The sequence below is a fragment of the Terrapene carolina genome, unplaced genomic scaffold (genome assembly GCF_002925995.2).
Source record: "Terrapene carolina triunguis isolate 2854851 unplaced genomic scaffold, T_m_triunguis-2.0 Scaffold93, whole genome shotgun sequence".
Lineage (NCBI taxonomy): Eukaryota > Metazoa > Chordata > Testudines > Emydidae > Terrapene > Terrapene triunguis.
In genome coordinates, this window is record NW_020664444.1 from 3,462,657 (window position 1) to 3,484,970 (window position 22,314).

Here is a 22,314-nt window from a genome sequence, read left to right on the forward strand (position 1 = left end):
GGGTGCAGGCTCTGGGAGGGAGTTTGGGGGCAGGAGGGGGTATGTGGGGAGCAGGGTCGGCTCCAGGGTTTTGGCCGCTCCAAGCAGCCAAACAAACAAACAAAACAAAAAAAGCCGCGATCGCGACCGCGATCTGCGGCGGCAATTTGGCGGGAGGTCCTTCGCTCCGAGCAGGAGTGAGGGACCATCCGCCGAATTGCCGCCGAACAGATGGACGTGCCGCCCCTCTCCGAAGTGGCCGCCCCAAGCACCTGCTTGGTAAGCTGGTGCCTGGAGCCGGCCCTGGTGGGGAGGGAGTGGGGGGTGCAGGCTCTGGGAGGGAGTCAGGGGTGTGGCACTTACCTGGGGGCCACCGCGTGCTTCTGCCCCTAGGCACCGCCCCCGCAGCGTCCCATTGGCCGCAGAGGCACTTGGGGTGGGGGCAGTGTGCGGAGGCACAGCACCGCCCCGCCCCTGGGCCGCAAGGAGGGGCCGGCAGCCACTGGAGCGAGCAGGCAGATCCCACTCAGATCCACTGCGCTGCCGGGGCCCCTGAGGGGGGAGCACCTGGGGGCGGCAGGTGGGGCCAAGGGAGAGACCCAGCCCCAAAACTGCTGGAGCCCTGCGGGCCACATTGGGGAGGCTCGCAGGCTGCAGATGGCCCACGGGCCGGGAGTTTGAGACCCCTGCTTTAAGGTGTCCCAGAGAAGATGGTGTCCTGCCATGAGTGCAGGGGACCGGACTAGAAGACCTCTCGAGATCTATGGCCGACACCTCTGCTCCGCAGGCATAGTGGAACTTCCTACCATACGGATAAAGCTGGTCTGTGTGGGCGACAGAGCTTTGTCAGGGCCAGGACTGGCAGGCGCTTAGATTCTGGGGTGAAGAGGGCAGGATAAGAACTTGTATCGAACAGGGGTTGGGAAATACCCTGGTAGTTGTAGCTGTGTGGTCTCAGGGTATTAGAGAAACAAGGTGGGTGAGGTAAATGCAGCGCGCTGGGGGCCCGGAAAGCTTGTTTCTCTCACCAACAGAATTTGGGCCAATAAAATGCAGTACCTCAGTCACCTCGTCTCTCGTTGGGAAATACCGGCACTTGTTAATGGCTGTCGCTGGTCACATGTGGCCCATGGGATGTAATTGGCAGGGCCGGCTCCAGGCACCAGCCGAGCAAGCTGGTGCTTGGGGCGGCAGATTTCACGGGGCGGCATTCCGCCCAATCCTAGGGCAGCACGGCCGCTTTTTTTGTTTTTTTGTTCGCCCATCCGGCCGCCCTGTAGGGGGCGGCGGCGCGGAGGAGAGGCGCGCCCTGCTGGGAGCGGGCTGCGCACTCCGTCTGCCCCAGCCGGTGTCAGGTCTGTAGCAAGTCCGGCACGGTACCCCGCGTCCTTCCCTCCCCGCCGACCGGAGCGGCCCGGGGCCCTCCCAGCAGGCGGCGTGGCGGGCGGGGCCGGGTGGCGAGCGCCCCACTAAAGCCCTGGCCGCCCCTCTTCTCTCCCTCCCCGCCCCGCTTCCTCCCCCGCCCCCCCGCTAGCCGGGGCATGTCTGCAGCGCAGGGAGGTCCCCCTGCTCCCTGGCTCCGGCCGCCCCGCCGGTTTTTTTTTTTTTTTTGCTTTGGCGTTCTGGCTGCCCCGATTTTTTTTTTGCTTGGGGCAGCAAAAAAGCCAGAGCCGGCCCTGGTAATTGGGCTGGTATTTTAAAAAACGGTACTTTCTAAGCATCTATAATCGTAACAAGGGGCTTTTCTCAAGCATTTCTAAATAGGTAGCATGGCTCAATGACTGTACTGAGCTTTCAGCGAGACCAGGGCAGGCAGAGGGGATCGTTATGGGAACCGACGTGAGGACAGCAGCATTGAGATGTTTTGGGAGCAATGTTGTAGCAACAGTCAGAAACAGACCAGTAAACATGCCTCAATTGCGTGGGCAGAATTGGACGGGAGGCAAGGAAATCCCAGCTGGGCTGAGGCTGTGTACGCTGCAAAATAGTGTGTGTTTGTGGCAGGGAAAAAACCCCCACCCCTCTTAGGCAGGTCAAAAGTTAGGCAACACAAGTGAATAAGTTACTGCCCTGGGAATGGGATCTCGTGTGTGTGTGTGTGTGTGGGTGGGTGGGTCTGGCATGGGCTAGGGCAGCAGAAGCTTCACCCCGATACTGCCCTGTTGGGGTGCCAGTGTGCATGCACCTCTGCTTGGCTGGGGCTGGGTGTGGGCTTATTGCTCAGATACCAGTGAAGTTAAGTGAATGGCACCAGGACCTGCAGAGAATTGGTGGCAGACCCAGGAGGAGAACCCACCTGCCACGTGCTAGCCACACTCACTCCTAAGCAGGGACTCGGGATGAGATCTGCTTCGTACTCTGTGGGAGTGGAACGTTCTCTGTGGTACTCTTTATTTACTGTGCCTTGCTGCTCCATAAATCTGTGCTGATGGCCGGGTATTCCTGTCGTCACCGCTACAAAGGGATTGGCAAACGCCACGGGTGGATTAAAGGGTTCCCAAGCAAAACTGCAATAGGAAATGCTCAGAATAGAAACCCTCCGCTGTGTAGTCTCCCTGCAGCTCACGGCCTGGGGGAAGTCCACTTGCAGAGGTGTGGTGTCTAACTGAGGGTTATGGCCTAGCGTGGTCAGTTTGCAGCAGGCTTCTCTGTTCTTTCCCCTCTAGGAGCTCCTTACATAGCATGCTTGACCGACAACTCCACAGGGGCAGCCGATTCCATCATCCTCTTCACGTCCGTTCTTTCCGCAAACCTCAGCGAGGAGACCTGCAGCGCCCTCTGCTATGCTAAAGCCCAGGAGTATGGTGGCTTCGGCGACCAGGAGCAGTGTCTGTGCGGCGTGGCCCTTGAACCAAATTCTTCCTCCGGTTGTTTGCCGTTTTGCACGGAGGACTCTGCTAGGCGAGCCTGTGGTGGCCCTTCCCTTGTCCGCTCTATCTTCCCAGCACGGCTGCACGCCTCTTTCCCAGGTCCCCGCCGCCCTCACGGCCTTCACCGCATGTTGGCCTTCAATGTCAGTATTCCAGTTGCTGTCAGCACTTTACAGTGGGACTTTGGGGACCGATCAGGGCTTCTCAACACTACCAAAAACGTAGCGCTCCATCAGTACGCCTTGCCCGGGCGCTACAACGTCACCGTCACCCTCTTCATGGGCGCCAGGGTCACCTCCGTGCAGACGGACGTCGAGGTGGTGGCTCCCCCGGAGCGGATAGACCTGCAGTGTCCTACCCTGGTCAGGACGAACGAAAGCCTGGACCTACGGATCAGGAATAGGGGCGGCACCGGCCTAGCAGCTGTGTATAGTATTACTGCAGAGAATGAAGAGCCAGGCAAAGGTGAGTCGAGTTTGGCTGATGAGGTGCCTGCCGAAGTTGGGTTGGGCTGGGCAGAGGGAAGAATTACACTGAGAACTGGTTCCTCCAAAAATTCCTTCCTTTCGAGGCCCTGCCAGCACCGGGAATGAAGGGCCCGCGTGACCGCTGCCCTGCATGTTGAGCACTTATACATTACTGCTAATTGGAGTAAGAACTTCTGGTGGCATTTTGCACCCACGTTGCACTGGTGGAAAGGAGTGTACAAGACACAGGGCACTGGAGAACCAGACCCACTCACTCCAGATAGACCGGGCATTCTCAGTACCCAGGGTTTCTTCCACTCCCCCAGCACCTTTTTAGTCATCTAATCAATCTCACTAGGTGTGCCCTGGAGAACCCTTGTGTGGCCATGCCCATCTGCACTACAGTATCTGAGCACTTCAAGCTTCTTTTCTTTACATCTTCCTCATATCCTTCCCTACCTCCTCCTCATTCACTCTTCTCTAAATTCCTCCTGCCTTAGTCATGTTTTCACATGCCCCGGATTATGTAACAACCTCCACCCACTACGGCCCATTCATGGGGTAAGAACCCACGCCTCTCAGCACCAAATGCACAAGCCCCTGCTGCTGGAGCTAAGGGAGTAAGACAAAGGGCTGGTACTTCTAGTTGGTTCCTTATCATCTATGTAGGCCAGCCACTACAGGGAGACATGGTCACACCTGCTGAGCTGATGTCTTACACTTGCATTATGGGGTCTTGCCAGTGGGTCGGGCATCCCACCTTCCAACACATGTCCACCTAAGGGGCTTCAAGCTTTGTTTTTTTTTCTGCTCATACAGTGATTCACCCAATGTACCCGTCAGATGGCCTGGTCTTCCCTGGCAACAATCACTGCTACCAACTGGTGGTGGAGAAGGCCCAGTGGCTGGAGGCCCAACAGCATTGCCAAGTCCATGGTGACGGAGAGCTGGCTTTTGTGAGCAGTCCTGAAATTAAGAGTTTCTTGGTCTCTCATGTCATCAGGTGAGTGAGTGCAGTCACGGCTGGGATTTGCTATGGGCAGGGTCGTCGCCTGGTGCATCTTCATGCCATTCTCACGGCACCCACAGTCCAAGGGGCACCTGTGCTCTGCAGGGATCGGCAGCAGACAAAGGAAGGGGTGTTATGACCCCAAGCTGAATTTACCTGTTGGCTGGGCATAGCTGGCTCTGCTGATTAGCCCCCCCTTACTCCTTGGAGTGTCCGGGAACCATAGAATCATAGAGTATCAGGGTTGGAAGGGACCTCAGGAGGTCATCTAGTCCCACCCCCTGCTCAAAGCAGGACCAACCCCAACTAAATCATCCCAGCCAGAGCTCTGTCAAGCTGGGCCTTAAAAACCTCTAAGGATGGAGATTCCATCACCTCCCAGGGTAACCCGTTTCACCCTTCACCACCCTCCTAGTGAAATAGTGTTTCCTAATATCCAACCTAGACCTCCCCCACTGCAACTTGTGACCATTGCTCCTTGTTCTGTCATTTACCGCCACTGAGAACAGCCGAGCTCCATCCTCTTTGGAACCCCCCTTCAGGTAGTTGAAGGCAGCTATCAAATCCCCCCTCACTCTTCTCTTCTGCAGACTAAATAAGCCCAGTTCCCTCAGCCTGTCCTCGTAAGTCATGTGCCCCAGCCCCCTGATCATTTTCAGTGCCCTCCGCTAGACTCTCTCCAATTTGTCCACATCCTTTCTGTAGTGGAGGTCCCAAAACTGGATGCAGTACTCCAGATGTGGCCTCACCAGTGCCGAATAGAGGGGAATAATCACTTCCCTCAATCTGCTGGCAATGCTCCTACTAATGCAGCCCAATATGCCATTAGCCTTCTTTTCAACAAGGGCACACTGTTGACTCATATCCGGCTTCTCATCCACTGTAATCCCCAGGTCCTTTTCTGCAGAGCTGCCGCTTAGCCAGTTGGTCCCCAGCCTGTAGCAGTGCATGGGATTCTTCTGTCCTAAGTGCAGGACTCTGCACTTGTCCTTGTTGAACCTCATCAGATTTCTTTTGGCCCAATCCTCCAATTTGTCTGGGTCACTCTGGACCCTATCCTTACCTCAAGTGTATCTACCTCTTCCCCCGGCTTAGTGTCATCCACAAACTTGCTGTCCATGGGTGCAATCCATCCCATCATCCAGATCATTAATGAAGATGTTGAACAAAACCGGCCCCAGGACTGACCCTTGGGGCACTCCGCTTGATACCAGCTGCCAACTAGACATGGAGCCGTTGATCACTACCCGTTGACGCGATGATCTAGCCTGCTTTCTATCCACCTTATAGTCCATTCATCCAATCCATACTTTTTTAACTTGCTGGCAAGAATACTGTGGGAGACTGTATCAAAAGCTTTGCTAAAGTCAAGATATATCACGTCCACCGCTTTCCCCATATCCACAGAGCCAGTTATCTCATCATAGAAGGCAATCATGGTCAGGCATGACTGTCCTTGGTGAATCCATGCTGACTGTTCCTGATCACCGTCCTCTCCTCCAAGTGCTTCTAAATGGATTCCTTGAAGACCTGCTCCATTTTTCCAGGGACTGAGGTGAAGCTGACCGGTCTGTAGTTCCCCAGATTCTCCTTCCCTTTTTTAATGATGGGCACTATCTAAAAATGGGAGAAGCAGTGCAATATGTCAGGGTCACTGCATCCATTCATCAGAAACCCAGCCTCCCAGGGAATGTGTTCTTGGTGCCTGGGGATGGCAGAATATAGTTGCATCAGGGTTACTGCATCCAATGAGGAAAACGCCGAGGTCCCTGGGCGTGTACGTCTGGGTGAAGGTGGAAGGTCGTCACTGAATGAATAGGAGGAAGGTACTGGAATAAGCACAGCCGTACCGCAGCATCCCTGTCTGTGACCTTGGAGTGACGACTGAGTTTGTTAGGAATTAAATCCCGCTAGAGAAGCATTTTATTCCGGTTTATTGCATATGGATTATTTGAAAGAGACTTTGGAAACCCCAGACCCTGTCTGCTCTCTGTGGGCATTTAAGAACTCAGGTCCTTTTAGTGAGGATCAAAGCTTGCCCTATGTTCCTTAGCTACAATTTCCCAGCTCCCCTAACTTTGGCAGCGCCCTCCACCCCAAACGTGGCAGCAGGGCTCTGCATGTCTAGTTTGCAAAGTGCTTCAGGAATCGTGGTGACAAGAGGCAGGCGCCATAGAAAGAAAAAGGTGATGCTGTAAGCCTGCCTCTCTCTGTTGAGTCTCACGCTGCTGCCCCGTCACATGGTGTCCACCTCAGCCAAAGACCCTTTTGAGACAGAGCAGCCCACTTCCCCAAGTGTTGGGCTTTGAAGGCATCTGTTCCACCTCACAGCCAGCGCTTTCTAAACAGGCAGCATGGAACGTGTCAGCCTTTGATGAAATCCACCCCACAAATGCCCTTTCTGCAACCAGCCATCTTAAAGGGGAAGTGCTTAGACCTTCCCAGGGGCCTGACAGCTCCATGCAGATGCAGATATTGGCGGGGGCTTCTTAATAAACACGTCCCAGAAAGCACACGAGACCAGAGCAGCTGCATGTGATGTAGCCTTTGAACAGGCCTGCCCTGGGCCCAACAGCCTTTCTCCTGAACTTGTTTTCTTGTCTTGCTCCATTCACACTGGGCTTGATCCTGAGATTACAAACATGTGCGCCCGGCAAGGCCAAGTGAGAGGAGCCCATCCTTTCCGAAGGGTTAGGAGCTGGTCACTCGATGCACTGATTTATCTCACATTGCGTGCAGGGCTTTTGATGGACTGCAGTGGCGATGAAATCATGAGACCTAGAAAGGAGCGAGCCGACCAAGCTGTTTCCCAGCTGCCGCAGCTCATTGTTCTCCACTCCGGCTCCCTTATTCTCTTTATTTATTTATTAATGTATTAATCCGTTCAGATAAACATGAATGAGATGATTCCAGGATGTGATTTCCCTGGCGATAAAAGAGAAATGAAGTATAAGCCATGGTTTTTTGGAACGCGTGACTTCCAGGGTTTCTTGTGGGAAAATGACAGAAGCAAAAATCTGTTTCCCATTAGCGCACACAGCAGTTACGGTCACTCTCTTCTCTTCCTCTCTCCTGTCATTTGATGATCTTTCCCAGAACCAGTGTGCTCTGAACCAGTTCTCCCCACCAAGAACCAGGGCCCTGTGAACCAGTTCCCCCACACCTACAACCAGTGACTCTCCCCTTCCAAAATGCTGGAACTTTTCCTCTCCCTCCAGTGACCCAAGATAGACAGATCATTAGTTCTCAAGAAATGCTGCTGTAATAAAGAAAGTGCAATCCAGCTCCTACTTCAACTGAGAGAATTTACCCTCATTTAGAGACACTGGACCCACCAGCCAGGGAGGGGGCAAGGGAACTATCCAGCCAATCTTGGTTTGTTTCTTTCTTTTTTTAATTTTTTTATTTTTGATGACTTGCAGTTAGATCATAGCTGGAATTAGAAAAGGAAAAACTCGACTGGGTTTTACTGCTGACAGCAAATAGGCTGTTTCCTAGCCCGCTCTCCTTAATCCCTTCCAGTGTTTCAGGAACAAAGCACAGCAATTATTTGTTTTTTAATCTGATTTGTGATAAAAATTACTGATTCACAGAACAATTATGTTCATCGTCATTTTTCACTATGACCTCATTAATCATAGCTGAGGCTACAATTTAATCACGGGTATTTTTAGGAAAAGTCATGGACAGGTCACGGGCAAGAAACAAAAAATCATGGACAGGTCACGGGCAAGAAACAAAAAATCACAGCCCGTGACCTGTCCAGGACTTATACCATAAATACCCCTGATTGAATCTTTGGGGGGGGGGAGGGGCACTGTGAGGGAGGCACTGTGGGGGGCAAGTCCGCGGCACCAGCTGTGTGGGGAGCCCTGGAGGCCCATTGCCAATCCTGCCGCCGCCTGGGGGGGAGCCCCGGGGACCCACTGCCGATCCGGCCGCAGCCTGGGGGGGAGGGAAGCCCCGGGGGGCCAGGACTGTTCTGGCCACCATGGGAGAAAGCCCTGGGACCAGCCGCTGATCTGTGGCTGCTCCCGCCGCCCCTGGGACCAGCCACATCGGCCGCTGCTCGGGCAGTCCCGGGGGCCAGCTGCCGGGAGCTTCCAGAACAGTGGCTGGTGTGGCTGGCTGCAGGGGCATCCAAGCCGCTGCCTGCAGAGCCGCTCCAGCAGCGGCCAGTCTGGCTGTCCCCAGGGCCGCCCGAGCAGCTGTCTCCAGGGCGGCCTTGGGGTCAGCCACACCGGCCGCTGCGGAAGTCATGGAGGTCGCAGGAAGTCACAGAATCTGTGACTTCCGCAACCTCCATGACAAACACGGAGCCTTAATCATGTCATCTGGTACAGACTTGGTGGTGGAGAGACACCAATTATCTCCTTAGGCTGCTCTTTGCAAAGCACTACCTTGTGAGCATCTCAGATTTCAAAAGTGAAGCAGTGATGGGTGCGGTTTGGAGGGGATGGTACAGGTGGTGCAGGGAAGGTCGACGAGCGATGGAACAAAGGCCTTAGCATACGAGCACTATCTTTTGGGTGAGATGTAAAGCAGAAGTTCCTGGCTGCCTTTGACCAGTGGAGATCCTGCAGGATTTTCCACAAGAGCCAACTTTGGTGGTCAGCCAAAATTCCAAATTGGGCAGTTATAGTCCATTGACCTAAAACGATCCTGGCGGTTTCCATTGTATGGGACATTCTTCTTCACTTCCACGTCCTACATTGCTTTGCTCTGCTCTTGTATTCTACCCCAGATGTTGCTGTTTCAGCGGTCAGTGATGCATCATCGATATATTATTATATATTTCGGTAGTGCGGCAGAACCCCTGTCGTGGGCCAGGATTTATCAGAGTACGGTGTTAAACTCTGCACCAATGCTATTCCCAACTGTAGTGTTACTGGAGAATACTGTAGTAGCTTCTCTTAATGAGAAGTTCCTATAGGTGAAACGCGAGGTTTATAAAAGATACAGGCAGCGCTGACAGGTAATGGAAATTCTCCTTGATCTACAGTGCAGCTGTGCAGGAGAACCCACGTTCTATCCCCGGCAACATCAGGAGGTTCCGAGTGCAACTCAGTGACATGTGTGAAGATGCTACATGGTCCCAGCTTTGCTATATTATTATATGGCAGATTCTGGTAGCGCACTCATCCTTATGAGGCAGCTTGCCTTATGAATTAAATGCCTTTATGATTATGGCTTTAACTCATTAGCAGGTCACAATATGGTTTGCTACTTAGGAGACTGTCTTTCAAGAATCAGGTGCTTGAGATAGAATGAGCATCACAATCATTTAGTAATTAAAAGGGCTCTTTGAATATTGACTGACCCATGGATGGAAGCTGTTGTTGTTACGGTTGTTTTCATCAAGAACCCTGGATGGGTGGAGTCTGTCCCAGATCCTTTCAATACTTGTGATTTCCTGAAAATTCTGGCATTCTTTTGCATTGTTTTGAAGGGGCCTTGACGTCTGGATCGGATTCAATGATTTTGCAAGTGCTGGAGCTCAGCAGAGGGGCGAAGGATTTAATCTGGAGAGCTGTCAGAACTGGCTGCCAGGAGAGCCCCATCCATCAAATGCTGACCACTGTGTCCGGATGGGCCCGACGGGCCAGTGCAACACTGACCTGTGCATGGCCAAGCACAGCTATGTGTGCGAGTACAAGCCAAAAGGTGAGCTCTCCCGCTGCCCTGCTCTCAGCAGGCCTTCCGCAGCTGGGTCCTGATTGGAGGTGGCATGTGTCAGTCCAAAGGGAAGGGCCTCATTGTTTTTCTGGTTGATCATCATCTTTGTTAGATGGAAGTTGGGAATTTCCGAGCCTCTTACAAATGTTCTGGACATAAAAGCATGTTCTGTTGAGTCCCCAGAAGGAAGGTAGAACGGGCCAAATGGCTTATTTTATTGCCACCTACAATATTTGAGCGTGCACTAGTTTGGAAGCACAGATACCAGGCTTGAGTGCCTAGAATAGGTCATTGCCCACTTCAAGTCTGACCTAGTAAGTAGGACAACCCATTGATTTGTAATTCAGACACGACTAGCAGCCCTAGGAGAACAGCCAACTGACTCGCCATCAATTGGTGTTTCTCCTCGGGGTTTTGAAGCAGGAAATTTGCACACTGATGGAGCTGCAGCCCAGCCCACTAACCCTTCCCAAATGTCTAAAATGTTCTCTAAAAATACACACATACTGGGTTATCACCCAAAGACACGGCCTCATATTCTGAATAAAACACACAAAAAATATCTTGGAGAAACATGCTTTCAGGCTGTGGGTCTTGAAGTGTATAGTCGCCATATGTCACAACAAACTCCCTCTCACTGCTGGGAAGTTAGGGAGGAAGACAGAACAAAACATGGCTGCACCATGCTCTTTTTCATTCTTTGTTCTTTTTCTATGTTAACGGCTTGTGCAGCACCCCAACTGTCTCAGCCTAGAAAGGGGGGGCATTTTACACAGGCATTTCCTAGGATTTTATTGGATATTTTTTTCAGTTTGCACATTAAGGTCAATAAAAAAACCACGGCAGCAAGTCTCAGAGCCCTAGTCAACAGACTCAGGCTCATGGGGCTAAAAATAGCAGTGTAGACAGTGGGGCTCAGGCTGCAGCCTGGGCTTTCAGACCCTCTCCCGCTCGCAGGGTCTCAGAGCCCAGGCTCCAGCCCAAACCCAAGCGTCTACACTGCTATTTGGAACCCCACAGCCCCAGCCAGTTGACTCTGAGACTTGCTGCTGCAGGTTTTTTAGTGCAGTGTATAAGCTGAATAAGGAAAAGAGGTGGAGGTTAAGTGAGGGTTAGCTACACTCCTGGGTCAGCTTTGACCAGCTAAATTGAGGTTAAAAAGGTGGTAAGCTGCATCTACACTAGGGAAAAAGTCAGGGTTAGCTAACCTCGACTTCCTTTCTTAATCTAGAAATATCCCAAAAATCTGCTAGCACAGAGGACCCTCTGCCCCGTCCCTGACAGTGGTATATCTGTACCCCAGCCTGGGATGGAAAGTAATGCCGGGATGCACAGAGTTACCTTCTCTGAGCTCACCAGGCCTTCAGGGCTGGTTCAGCTCCTGTCTCTCCTGGAGCCTCCAGCTTTGTGGGCACTTCAGGGCGGCTGCCTTCCTTTCCTGCACCTGCTAGAGCTGCAAATGTTTCCTCTGTTTGGAGAGCCACGGTCAGGTTCCCTGAAGTTCATGAACATGTTGGAGAGCCAGGGACAAGCTTTGGGTGTGTCCATGCCAAAGCTGGAATGTGCATTGGCTCCAGGCATAGGCTGGGTATCTGGCTGCCTAAGGTGCCACCTTTCAGGGTGACTCTGAGTGGAGAGTCCACTGTGGGAAGAAGCCATTTTAGCAGAAGACCCCACCCTCCTGCAGCATAGGAAACCCCCCTCTCCTCCATCGCACAGGCAGCAGGAAGAAGCAGACTGGCTGGAAGACAAATTCCTCACCCCAGGAGAGGGAGTGGAAGACAGAGGAGGATGTTGGGAATAAGAAAGAGAATAAAGATGGGAGGGGGGTCAGATAAAGTGTAAGGTAAAGAGATGGGGGGGACCCACCCTAGCTGTGAAGAGAGGTCCCAATAACTGCTCACTGATACAGTACCCCAAGGCCTGCCCTGGTTATGAGCAAGCCTGAGCTAGGTGAGGTTATTTTGATGGAAACCAGGTGGCTTTGGTTGAGTTTTACATAGAATTTTGGGGGCTGCATTTATACCCAAAAATTCAACGCAAACCTCAGGGCGTGAATCCCGTGTGAAGGGGGACGGGCAGCGTTTGCAGGATTCCCAGAAGCCGAAGCCGCTGACCATTGCGCGGCTCTGTCATCGCGCTGGGAACGCTGCAAACATTAATTACACAGGCTGGGAAGGGAATCAAAACCACAGCGTGGAGAGAAAGGTAACTGAATCATAACCGCAGCTGCCTCTCCCCCAGAACTGAGGAATCATGTGATTTGAACTGGTCCAAAACCCATTTTGTAATTCCCCCTGTGATGGGTGTTACCGTTCCGATATGTGATGTGATCTAGCGCGAGCGGGGCCGAGGCACAAACACAGGCCTTGCTGGCTCTCACCGGCTTTGCCTAATGCTTCCCTTGAAAACAGGAATTCTCCTGAACGCCGAAAACTTTTACGTGGGCGACCCTGCGTTTGACACACCTGGGTCTGTGAGATACGTGACAAGAGAAGCATCACTGCCGGCTCCATTGGACACTGTGGAGGTAAGAAGGGCTCACGTCCTAGCCCCGTGGAGGGAGCTCCGTGAGCGGTGCAGCAAGGTGAAGGCCTTGGGTTTTGTTTTCCAGACGATGGTGTTCCCCAGTTTGGCATTTCAGCAGGAAGCATTTTTAACGGCCCTTGAGTTTGTGACTGAAGAACTGCAGCGGTCTATTCACGTGAGGTTTCAGGTGCACAGACCAACACGCAGAGAAGGTACAACATCTCCTCTCTTTCCCTGACTCCAAGTTATTTTAAAGGTGACCCACACTGGGTTTGTGGCCTTTCCTCTTCTTTTGAAAGGAGGCCTGAGAGAGGCTTTATGGTGTTTATTTTTTTTAAATCTTGAGCAGTTTCAGGTGAGGTCTCATCTTCCTTGGTTTTGCTGGGGAATGTCCTGGGGGCATCTCAGTGCATGTGTATCGTGAGCTCTCGCCCTTCGATTGGAAGTTTGAATCTTTAACACAGTCGCCTGTTCCGCAAAATCTGTGTTGGGCTTTGGCGTTAAACTGACAAAACAAAGACCCTTCCCCTTTGCCACAGCTGTGGCTTCCCACCGCTTCGCTTCTGGGATACCGCTGGCGTCACTCGCTCTCTGGTCCCGCGGCGCCTCCTGGGCCAGATAGGACCTGAAGTTTCTGAAGCAGACATCAAGTGAGAACCCTCCCCACTCCTCACACAACAACCAATGTGGAGCCATTCCGGCCTTCTCTCTAAACCACAGAGCAGCTAAAAAATGGGCCAAGCTTCCAAAGTTCTCCAGCCTCCTGTATTGGCAGGGAGTCTCCTGCTTGTGAATGAGGGGAGGCACTCTAGACCATGTCTCAATGGTTAGAGCCCTGGAGAACTGAAGCTCTAAATTATGGAGACCCCCAGGAGTCCTCCAGGACTCTAACCATAGAGATCCTGCCTCCAGGATAGCCCCCAACCCACATGACATAGAGATAGGAATAGAGCAGTGGGCAAATGTGAGGGAGAGACAGACACTCTAGCCGCCAGACACTCTATGGCTTTGGGCTGGTTGTGTGGGGAATATTCTTCTCAGAGAGTCTAGGGTTAGCGTGTGTGTTGGGTGGGGCAGGGGGAAACTTGAGGTGAGGTGAGGAGAAGCTGGGGAGTGGGGAGAGGGGAGTGGAACCAGGACAGCGATGGGGAAGATGGAACCAGTCAGAGAAAGGGGATAGGTGGGGAAATGCAAGAAAGGATTTGCAGTGGAGGAGGAGTCATAGAGGAAGTATCTTTGGATGGTGAACAGAAGAGGGGATTTATGCAAAAGAGATAATGACTATTTATCAACTATATAAGTCAGGGCATTACATCATTAGCATACAGTCTGCAGCTTTTGGGACCAAACAGGGGTGGCACAAGCCCATTTGCTTTCCTCTTTAATATCCAGGTGGATAATTATTATTTAATTATTCAGAATGCACCATTTCCTGTAAGCTCGAGGGGGAAACAATGCTGATTCCCAGAGCAAGACACAGAACAGTGTTGGGAAAGGCCTAGAGTGCTGCACAAATCCCCTTTCTGCGCATGCTCCTTGTGTCTGCCTCACAAACAGTCAGCGCTCGTTGGACAAGAAACCTCAGTAACACCAAGGCACTTTAATGCTGGGACAGTTTGTAGGGGAATTACTCTGTGGCTGCTGGCATGAAAATAGATGCTGCGGATTCCGCAGAGCCGGTTCATACAGTAACTATGGCAACTGCACTGAAGTTGCCCCAACTTTCGCTAGGTCTGCATTTGGTCCAAGGTTGAAGCCATCGGATGATATTTCTTATAATGGATTCCAAAGGTTTCCTTGAGGAATTGTCGCATGTCATGAAGTATGAAGACTAACCGGATCTTGGGCAGAAATGAATTCACCTTCTGCATTATTTCTTTCTACTTGAAAATGTCACACCATGATGGATTGTGCTCTATCTAGTCCCAAAAGTTAACAGGGGAGAAACTTTCTTTCTGACCGTGAAACAGGACAATAGATCATCCTTATAATTTTGGCTGAAGAGGGATGAATAGTATGGTCTAACAGGCCTTTTCTATGAGTCTCAGTGCAACTGTGCAGAAGCCACAATTTTTGTGGGAATGAATTTTCCCACAGGAAGGTTTGATGCAGTCACACAGTCCACAGTTGTGGGGGAAAAAAAAGATATTTTGACATTGGAAAATTGATATTCTGACATCTAAGCGCTAACTTGTGAAAACTAACAATGCATTTTCAACGTTCAGAGCCAGCTCTGCTCAAAAAAATGGGTCTGCTTTTGCTTGGAAATAGCTCTAAAATTGGAAAAGGGACCATTTTCCCCCTACGAACTGTGCAATCTTAATGAAATTTTCTACTAACATGGTCAATTTTTGGCCCAAAGAGCAAATGCAGTTGATTGACATTTTTGACTTTTTCAAATTCATGGAAAAAATGTGAGAAAACCTTGAATTTTGAGTATTTGGGGATTTTATTCTTAATTTAATTCTACACAAGTGTGTGCCTGAGCTATCAGATTTGTTCTTTCCTCCCGCCTTCCAGGTTACAAGGAGGAAAAAAACGCTACATATCCATTCCGCACTTCTCAGGATATTGGGAACTGGACACTACTTGAATGCCCTGCTGGTTTCCAGTGGTGTCACTTGACTAACACATGTTTGTCGCTAAGCAGTTGCTGCAGCCCAGTGGAATGTGCCAATGATTCCATCACCAATAGCACCAACTCCCTTTCTTGGCACAATGAAAGCCAGCTCAGCTATGAACTCCTCAAAGAGTTTCTCTTCACTATACCAGCTAACACCTCTGCTCAGTATCTGGTAAGTGCAAATTAACTGGTATAACCAATGTGTGGACAGGGCTGTTTTCCTTGGGTACTGAACTGTGGGTCCAACCTGTGTGGCAGGTGTTATCCCCATTTTACATATGGGGAAACTGAGGCACGGAGCCGTGAAGTGACTTATTCATGATCCCACAGCCGGTAAGTGGCAGAATCTGGAATAGAACCCAGGAGCTGTGATCCCATTTCCTTCCTCTAACCGCTCCCCCAGTAATTTGTTGCAACAATAAAGTGGATGGAAGGGTCAGTTTTCAAAGCTTTGTGCAAGATTTTAACAGGGCCACGCTCATTGCATTTAACAAGAAGGTTGAACTGTAGAATAAAACGGATGTTTATCTCCGTTTTCAGCACATCCAATTCATATCGGCAAAGAGGGTGGCATTTTAAAGAAAGCTCCCTGAGCTACTGGATTTGCTGTGGTCTTTATCCTGGCGGTAAATCCAATGGTAAACTTTCTCACCTGCCCAAATTCGGGACTGGTGGTGGGGATGGCGGTGCCTGCTTAGAATTTAAGCCATGGAATCAAAATAATCTCTACCTTTTCACAGGTGATGTTTAAAGGTGAAGACACCTTTGTCAGGCCTAAGGATGTCTTCAGCATCCAGCACGATGCAGCGCCAGGCTTGTTCCTCCAGTGCCGGCCAAGTACACTATCACCTTACAGAATGGACTACTTAAGCACAAATTCTTCTGACTGGGTGCCCAGCCTGTCCGCCAACCTCAGCGGTGCAATCTGGAAGAATGATACCGTGTGCTCTCTCAGGGTTCTCTATGCCACTGAACAGGTGACGCCGCTTATCAGTCAACACAATCCCGGGCTGGAGCGTCACGGCCTCTACACCGTTAAAGCCACGGTAGACAATGGAGTCTTTAGTGCCAACTTGTCTTGCAGTTTCTGGGTCACTTCTCTGGTGTCAGGCCTCCGTGTCATTTACCCCTCTCCTCACAGTGGCAAAGTCTATGTGCCAACTAACCACTCTTCGCTGGTGGTGAAGATCTCCTCCGGGGTGAATGCGACGGCAAGCTGGCTTGGTGAGAACCGGACCTTCCCCTTCGAAGGGGCTTGCCCCCCAGCCATTGTTCCACTGACAGCAGACTGCACCAGGGACACCAACGACACGTGGTTCTCGGTGGTCAAGCTGAGTGGCGGTGGGGAGAGCGTGAGCACCAGGCTGCTCATGGTGGAAAACTCGGTGAGCTCCCAGAACATCACTGTCAAAGTGAAAGTGGAGGAGCCCATTAGAGGACTCAGAGCGACCCCTGACCCGGAAACCAGAGTCTTGCTAAACACCCGGGTGGTGAGTCATTGCACTGTTAAATTATTAATAATGTTTTCATTGCGACCTTTAATGCGAATGCTTTGGGGTTGGGAAACAGCCCTGATGTAAACAAGGTGGATCACCGGTGCACTACTAATGAGGACCTGCACCTCCATGCGATCTGCCCCATTTTATGCATGTCAGATAGGGCCTTTGATCCCATGGCAAACTGCCAACACAGCTCCTCACTAGGGAAGATGTGGATGCCCCTGAATTAGGCGTGTAATTTAGCAGTACACCACCTTAAATACCCCAGCATTAGGGTAGGAGAATGTTAGCTCGGCGTTTCTTTCCTTGCTCCCTTAAATTGCCCAAATGACCAGGTGCATTGGGGAAGGTCAGGGTTCATGTTCCTCTGACTTCCCTTTGAAGTTCTGATTTGCTATCACAAATTCCGTCCACCTGCCAGCTGGAGCTGTATATACTTTCTTTGTCTACCAAAGTCCTGTAATTATCCTGGTGTCTTCAGTCCTTTTCCCCACTGCAAAGTTAAACCCTGCTCAGAGGCCAAGGAATCGTTGTTTGGTAACTACCCATCGGATCTGTCAAATGCTCTGTTTTAATCTTTGGCTGCTTAATGGCAGAAAATAGGCAAGTCTGTGCCTGCAGTGCCTGTCCGTCTCACCTCACCAGCTGGTCTCTGCAGCTGTTGGCTTAAGAAGTCTGATTGTGCTAATGAGACATGTTCTAGAGGAGCAGGAATCCAACCCCAGCCTGCCAAGTGCAACGGGATCTATTTAGGCTTTGGGTCGGGTATTTCCTAGTGAAAAGGGTCAGAGGTTCAGTTCAGCGAAGCAGCCAAAGCGTGGCAGCGTCTGCAAAGTTATCAGAGCCTCTTGGAGCAGGAAGGAAGCATAGTCTTGTGGACAGATCTCCAGGGAAGGCGACCTGGGTTCTGGTCCCAGCTGTGCCACTGGTGAGCTCTGTGAAGCATCAGTCTCTCACTGCCTGAATTTCCCCATCTGTACAAGGAGGCTAAGGATGCTCACCCACCTCTGTAAATTGCTCTGAAACCTATGTTTGAAAAGTGCTCATTACTATTATCTAGAAATATTGGAAAAACAGGTTTTCTAGAACATCCCATTAAGTGGGACTCTTTCCTTTTTTAAGGCATGAGAGCAGTGGGGAAGTCTTGACAGCAAAATAATTTAGATTGTGAATTCTTTGGGGCAAGGCCCTGGTCTGATTACTGTATGTGATGTAAGAGCCATGCTTACCTAAGGAGCTGTAGGCTGGGATTTCAGCAGAATTTAGCCCCCCAACTCCCACTGACTTTTAGTGGGATTAGGGTACATCTCTCCTGAAACCCCTTGGAAAGTCCCAGGCATAAGAACTAATTTTAGGAAAGACTACTTTGAAATGACCTTGAAAGGCAACTCAACAACAGTCACAGTGTTGGTGTTATCCCCTCAGCTGAGAGTCTCCAAGTTTCTTTCCCTCTCTTTCGCTTCTCTGTTTGGAGACTTGTACATTTGATTGAACTAGCGGCAATAAACAGGATTTCAGGCTCCCCAGTGCCGACCAGGAGCTGGAGAGAGAAAGATGTCTGACCACCTGAGGAGGGGAGATTAGCTTGGACTATGAAAGAGCTAAAGGGACTAAAAATAAATCCTACTGTTTACTTTCCATTCAAACTAAAAACGGAATCCCCCAAAATACAGTAACTAAAAGGCAGAGTCTAAAGGATGCAGAAACCGTTTCTTGTCCTATCAGCTGCTTTCAGTGAATCTTGAACTAGCCTGTAAGATTGAATCTGTTCCGTCTCCTGTTCAGTTGGGAAGTGCCATGCATGCTTCTTTCATGCCCTAGTGCAGAGGTTCTCAACCAGGGGTCTGGGGCCCCCTGGGGGCCACGAGCAGGTTTCAGGGCGTCCTCCAAAATACACCAGAAAGCAAGGTTGGCGTTAGACTCGCTGGGGCCCAGGGCAGAAAGCCGAAGCCCGAGTCCTGCGGTGTGGGGCTGAAGCTGAAGTCTGAGCAACTTAGCTTCGTGAGGCCCTCTGTGGGTTGGGGCCCAGGGCAATTGCCCTGCTTGCTACCCCGCTTGCTACCCCGCTTGCTACCCCCTAACACCAGCTCTGGCTTTTAATCTCCTGGATATGCAGAAAAACAGTTGCTGAGGCACAGGAGGCCCGTGGAGTTTTTAGAGCATGTTGGCGGGGGCCTCAGAAAGGAAAAGGTTGAGAACCCCTTGGTCTAGTATGAAGTGTCCTCGTACCTTTCAGAGCTACATCCCTGTGATGGAGGCCGGGTCGGATGTGACTTTCAGATGGACGGTAGACGATAAGCCATCTTTCACTTTTTACAACGTCGTCTTCAACGTTATCTACCAAAGCCCAGCTGTGTACAAGCTCTCGGTAAGCCAAGGCCTCTCCCGTGGCACCGTTTCAAGTCTGCTTTTCCATTGGGGTTCCACCAGCTGAAAAGAGAAAGCAGCGGTTTGATGAGGAGGCAGAGATTTCTGCCAACGCCCTGCTCCATTCGCAAGCCAGTTGGTAACGCAGGCTGTGCATTGCAGCTTCCTGAAGAGGTTTTTGCTGCGCTTGCAAAGCGGCTTACTCTTTAGTTTTGCTCTGGTGAGAGCTTCCTCTTGTGTCCTCCACTCCACTGCTCTCTCCTCTCCTCCCTTCCCCTCTCCTTCTATCCTCGCCTTTGTTCTTCTTTTCCCCTCCGCTGTTCTTTGTTCCCCACCCCCCTTCTCCATTTCTCTTCCTTTGTCCCTATTATCTCCGGGTCTCTCCTCTGCCCATTTCCTTCCTCCGCTCCTGTCCATTCTCCTCCCATGTTGCTTTGCTCCTCTCTCCCAGTTTTCACAGTTCATCTTGGTTCCCTTTTCTGACCGTTCTGATCTTTCTTCTCAGCCCCCCTCCAGCTTTGCCCCCGGCCCTCCGCTCTCCTCCATCCCTGCCTTCTCTCATGAGAAGTGCTGAAGCTGCACTTGGCACGCTTGCGTCCTGCACCCTCTGTTATGTCTGGAGCTACTCACCGGAAGCTGCTGCTGCTCCATCAGTGGCTCTTAATGCCTGTGCACAGCAGCTTGCTAGCGACAAGGCTCAGACAGAGCCAGCGAATGAACGATCGGTAAGTTCAGGGCTGGAAGAGCCTCCTGGGTCGTGTGCACTTGTTGAGTTCCAAGGCACCAGGGCAGAAATTCCTCTCCCTGACTCCAGAATCCAGTTCCCCCTTGAACAGACCTAGCAGTGGAGCCATGACAGCTTCACGGGGAAGATTATTCCACTGGGCATGTGGCTTTGTGGTCATGGATGCTTTCCAGTTTGAATGGGCCTCTTCCGACTGCCTATTACCCTGGCTTTCTGCCTCTCTTTCCTTCCGTTACTCCCCCTACCCCAGTCACACTTACTTGCCAGCTCTCCCCTGAGCTGCTCAGGCCCTGTCCTTTCCCTCTCCCCAGTCCCTTTCAGTGTTTTCCCCTGGACTCTCTCTGGTTTATTGGAGTCTGTCACGGGGGCACTCACCACCAGGGGTGCCTCCTCCTGGCTGCTCTGGGGATTAGCTCTTTCCAGGTCCGAGATCCCCTTCTGCCGCTCAGTCTCTGCGACTGGGTGCTTGTTCTTCGTGACTTGGCTTTCCGACCAGGTCACTATACGTGTTTCCCCTTTCTGGGGTATCAAAGTATTACTAAGTCTCTGTCCACACTAGCCATGTCAGGCAGTCTGCCCACTCACTGCCCCATGGTGCCACTCCCTCAGGGGCTGGCCGGGGAACCCGGGCCCGCCCTCTGCTTTGGGGCCTTCTCCTCAGCAGCCAAGGTCTGCCCTATCCCACACCTTGCTGCTTTTCCCCTGAGTCTTCCCTACCTTTCTGGCTCTCCCTCCCAAATTCCCTTCTCCCTTTATAGTCCCAACCACACCTCCCTTCCCCCTGGAGCCTTCCTTCTGTTGCCAGTCCCTTGGGTTTATGTAAGCCCCGCCTGTTCCCTCACAGATGAGTTTGCTTCCAATTAGTGGCCTCCTCCTCGCCTAAATCTCTCCCCTGTTTGCCGCTTAATTGGCTGATTGGGCCCGCCTGGCCTAATTCCGCTCGCTCAGGGCCCGTTTGGGGAGACGCCCCATCCCCGTGTCCCTTTAGCACCGTGAAACCAGATCCCTCCTTGGTGCTGTACTCCCAGGAGCGTGGTGAGGTAACCTCAGAGCCATTCCGTTTGTCCTGCCTGTCCCTAACAGCTCACCGCGTCCAATCACGTCAGCAATGTCACCGTTGATTACAACGTCACAGTGGAGAAGATGAATAGAATGAAGGACCTGACCGTCTCTGAGATCCCACTGGTCCTCCCTCAGAACACGACCGTGGAGCTTACCGCCGGCGTACAGATCGACTCGGCTGTGGACGCTGCTTTCTTGTGAGTCCTTTGCAAGTTGCCCAAACTTAGGGTCTCACCGTGCACAGCTCAGGGGCTTTGCCGTGGCTGATTTCTCACCTGAGGGCCCATGGATTTCAAATGGGTATTGGGCCTAATTCGCAGGCTCTGGTTTATTCTTTCCTCAGTGCTCATTCAAGGCAAATTCCTATTGATGTCCCCCGGAGGTTGACTGAGTGAGGCCTTTGCTAGGTGATCCTTCGTTTGGCTCTGTCTTCGTTCCTCTCCTGCTCAGAACAGAATCATCACAGAACTCCCTGTGGCAGTGTCTCTGCTCTCCTATGGGATATGTTTTGGCACCAGAGAAGGGCGTGCTGGTATTTGTAATGCCGGGTTTTTGGAACAGGAGCCGAGGGATGCTTAACTGGAGCAGGACTGAGGAGTCCTGGTAAAGAAATCTAAACACAGTGGTACCATAACAACAAAATCTGGTATTTACAGAGACCGGTTTTGAGAGGGGCTTAGCATCCCAGCGTTCCCATTGGTTTCAGCCGGGGTAGTGGGTGTTCAGTGTTTCTGGAGGTCAGTCCCATAATGCCTTTCTTCCGCAACACTTGGTATTTGGTTAGTTAGAAGTGACTCCTTCCCTTTCTCTAACTGCCACCATACTCCTGTCACCATGGCACCGCGATGGGATTAGAACAACTCGCGTTGTGATACTCGGCAGTACCCGCTGCGGTAGCTCCCTGGGTAACCACAGTGTTGTGACTGTAGCAGAACACTGGGAATAACACTGGGGGTGCTTACGGGATTCCAGGTGGGATCCTAAGATGCTCCAAAAGCAGCTTCTGTTTCACTATGTAACGACCAGCTCATGATCTGCATGTCTGCTTTCCTCTCCCCAGATGGGATTTTGGAGATGGTGGTCATGAAATTTACCAGTTTAAACCTCCATATAATGAGTCTTTCCTCATTCCTGATCCCAGCGTCCATCAGGTTGTGATCGAGCACAACGTTTCGTACACCTATCAAGTACCAGGTAAGCTCTGTTTGCATATCCTGGGAGAAAGAGGCTTATGCAGTTTTATTGCACTGGGGTCTACAGGGGTCAAGAGCTTCAGAAAGTCCTAGCACCTCCACACTAGAGAATGATTCAGAGGCCTGCATGTATCGTTAGTTTCTTTCTTGGTTAAACTCCCTCCACCGTTGGTGCTGCTGGTCATTGGCTGTAATAAACAACAGACGAAGCCCTGGCAGAATTAGCATCAAGGGAGGTGCTGATGAACACAGGAGGCAGGACTGGATGATCAGACATCATCTCTGACTGTGAGAA

The 22,314-nt window shown here is 51.4% G+C and overlaps 1 protein-coding gene across 2 annotated transcripts in view; it reads left to right on the forward strand.

Annotated features, from left to right (window-relative positions):
* PKD1 (polycystin 1, transient receptor potential channel interacting) overlaps positions 1-22,314 on the forward strand; it is a 134,037-nt gene that overhangs the window by 57,312 nt on the left and 54,411 nt on the right. For both annotated transcript variants that reach the window (XM_026650565.2, XM_026650566.2), the window contains exons 5-14: positions 2,646-3,314; positions 4,136-4,319; positions 9,775-9,989; positions 12,416-12,531; positions 12,616-12,742; positions 15,051-15,325; positions 15,894-16,643; positions 18,889-19,020; positions 20,848-21,023; positions 21,887-22,020. In XM_026650565.2, the coding sequence (XP_026506350.1) occupies positions 2,646-3,314; positions 4,136-4,319; positions 9,775-9,989; positions 12,416-12,531; positions 12,616-12,742; positions 15,051-15,325; positions 15,894-16,643; positions 18,889-19,020; positions 20,848-21,023; positions 21,887-22,020 (2,778 nt within the window). The remainder of the gene's footprint in view (positions 1-2,645; positions 3,315-4,135; positions 4,320-9,774; positions 9,990-12,415; positions 12,532-12,615; positions 12,743-15,050; positions 15,326-15,893; positions 16,644-18,888; positions 19,021-20,847; positions 21,024-21,886; positions 22,021-22,314) is intronic.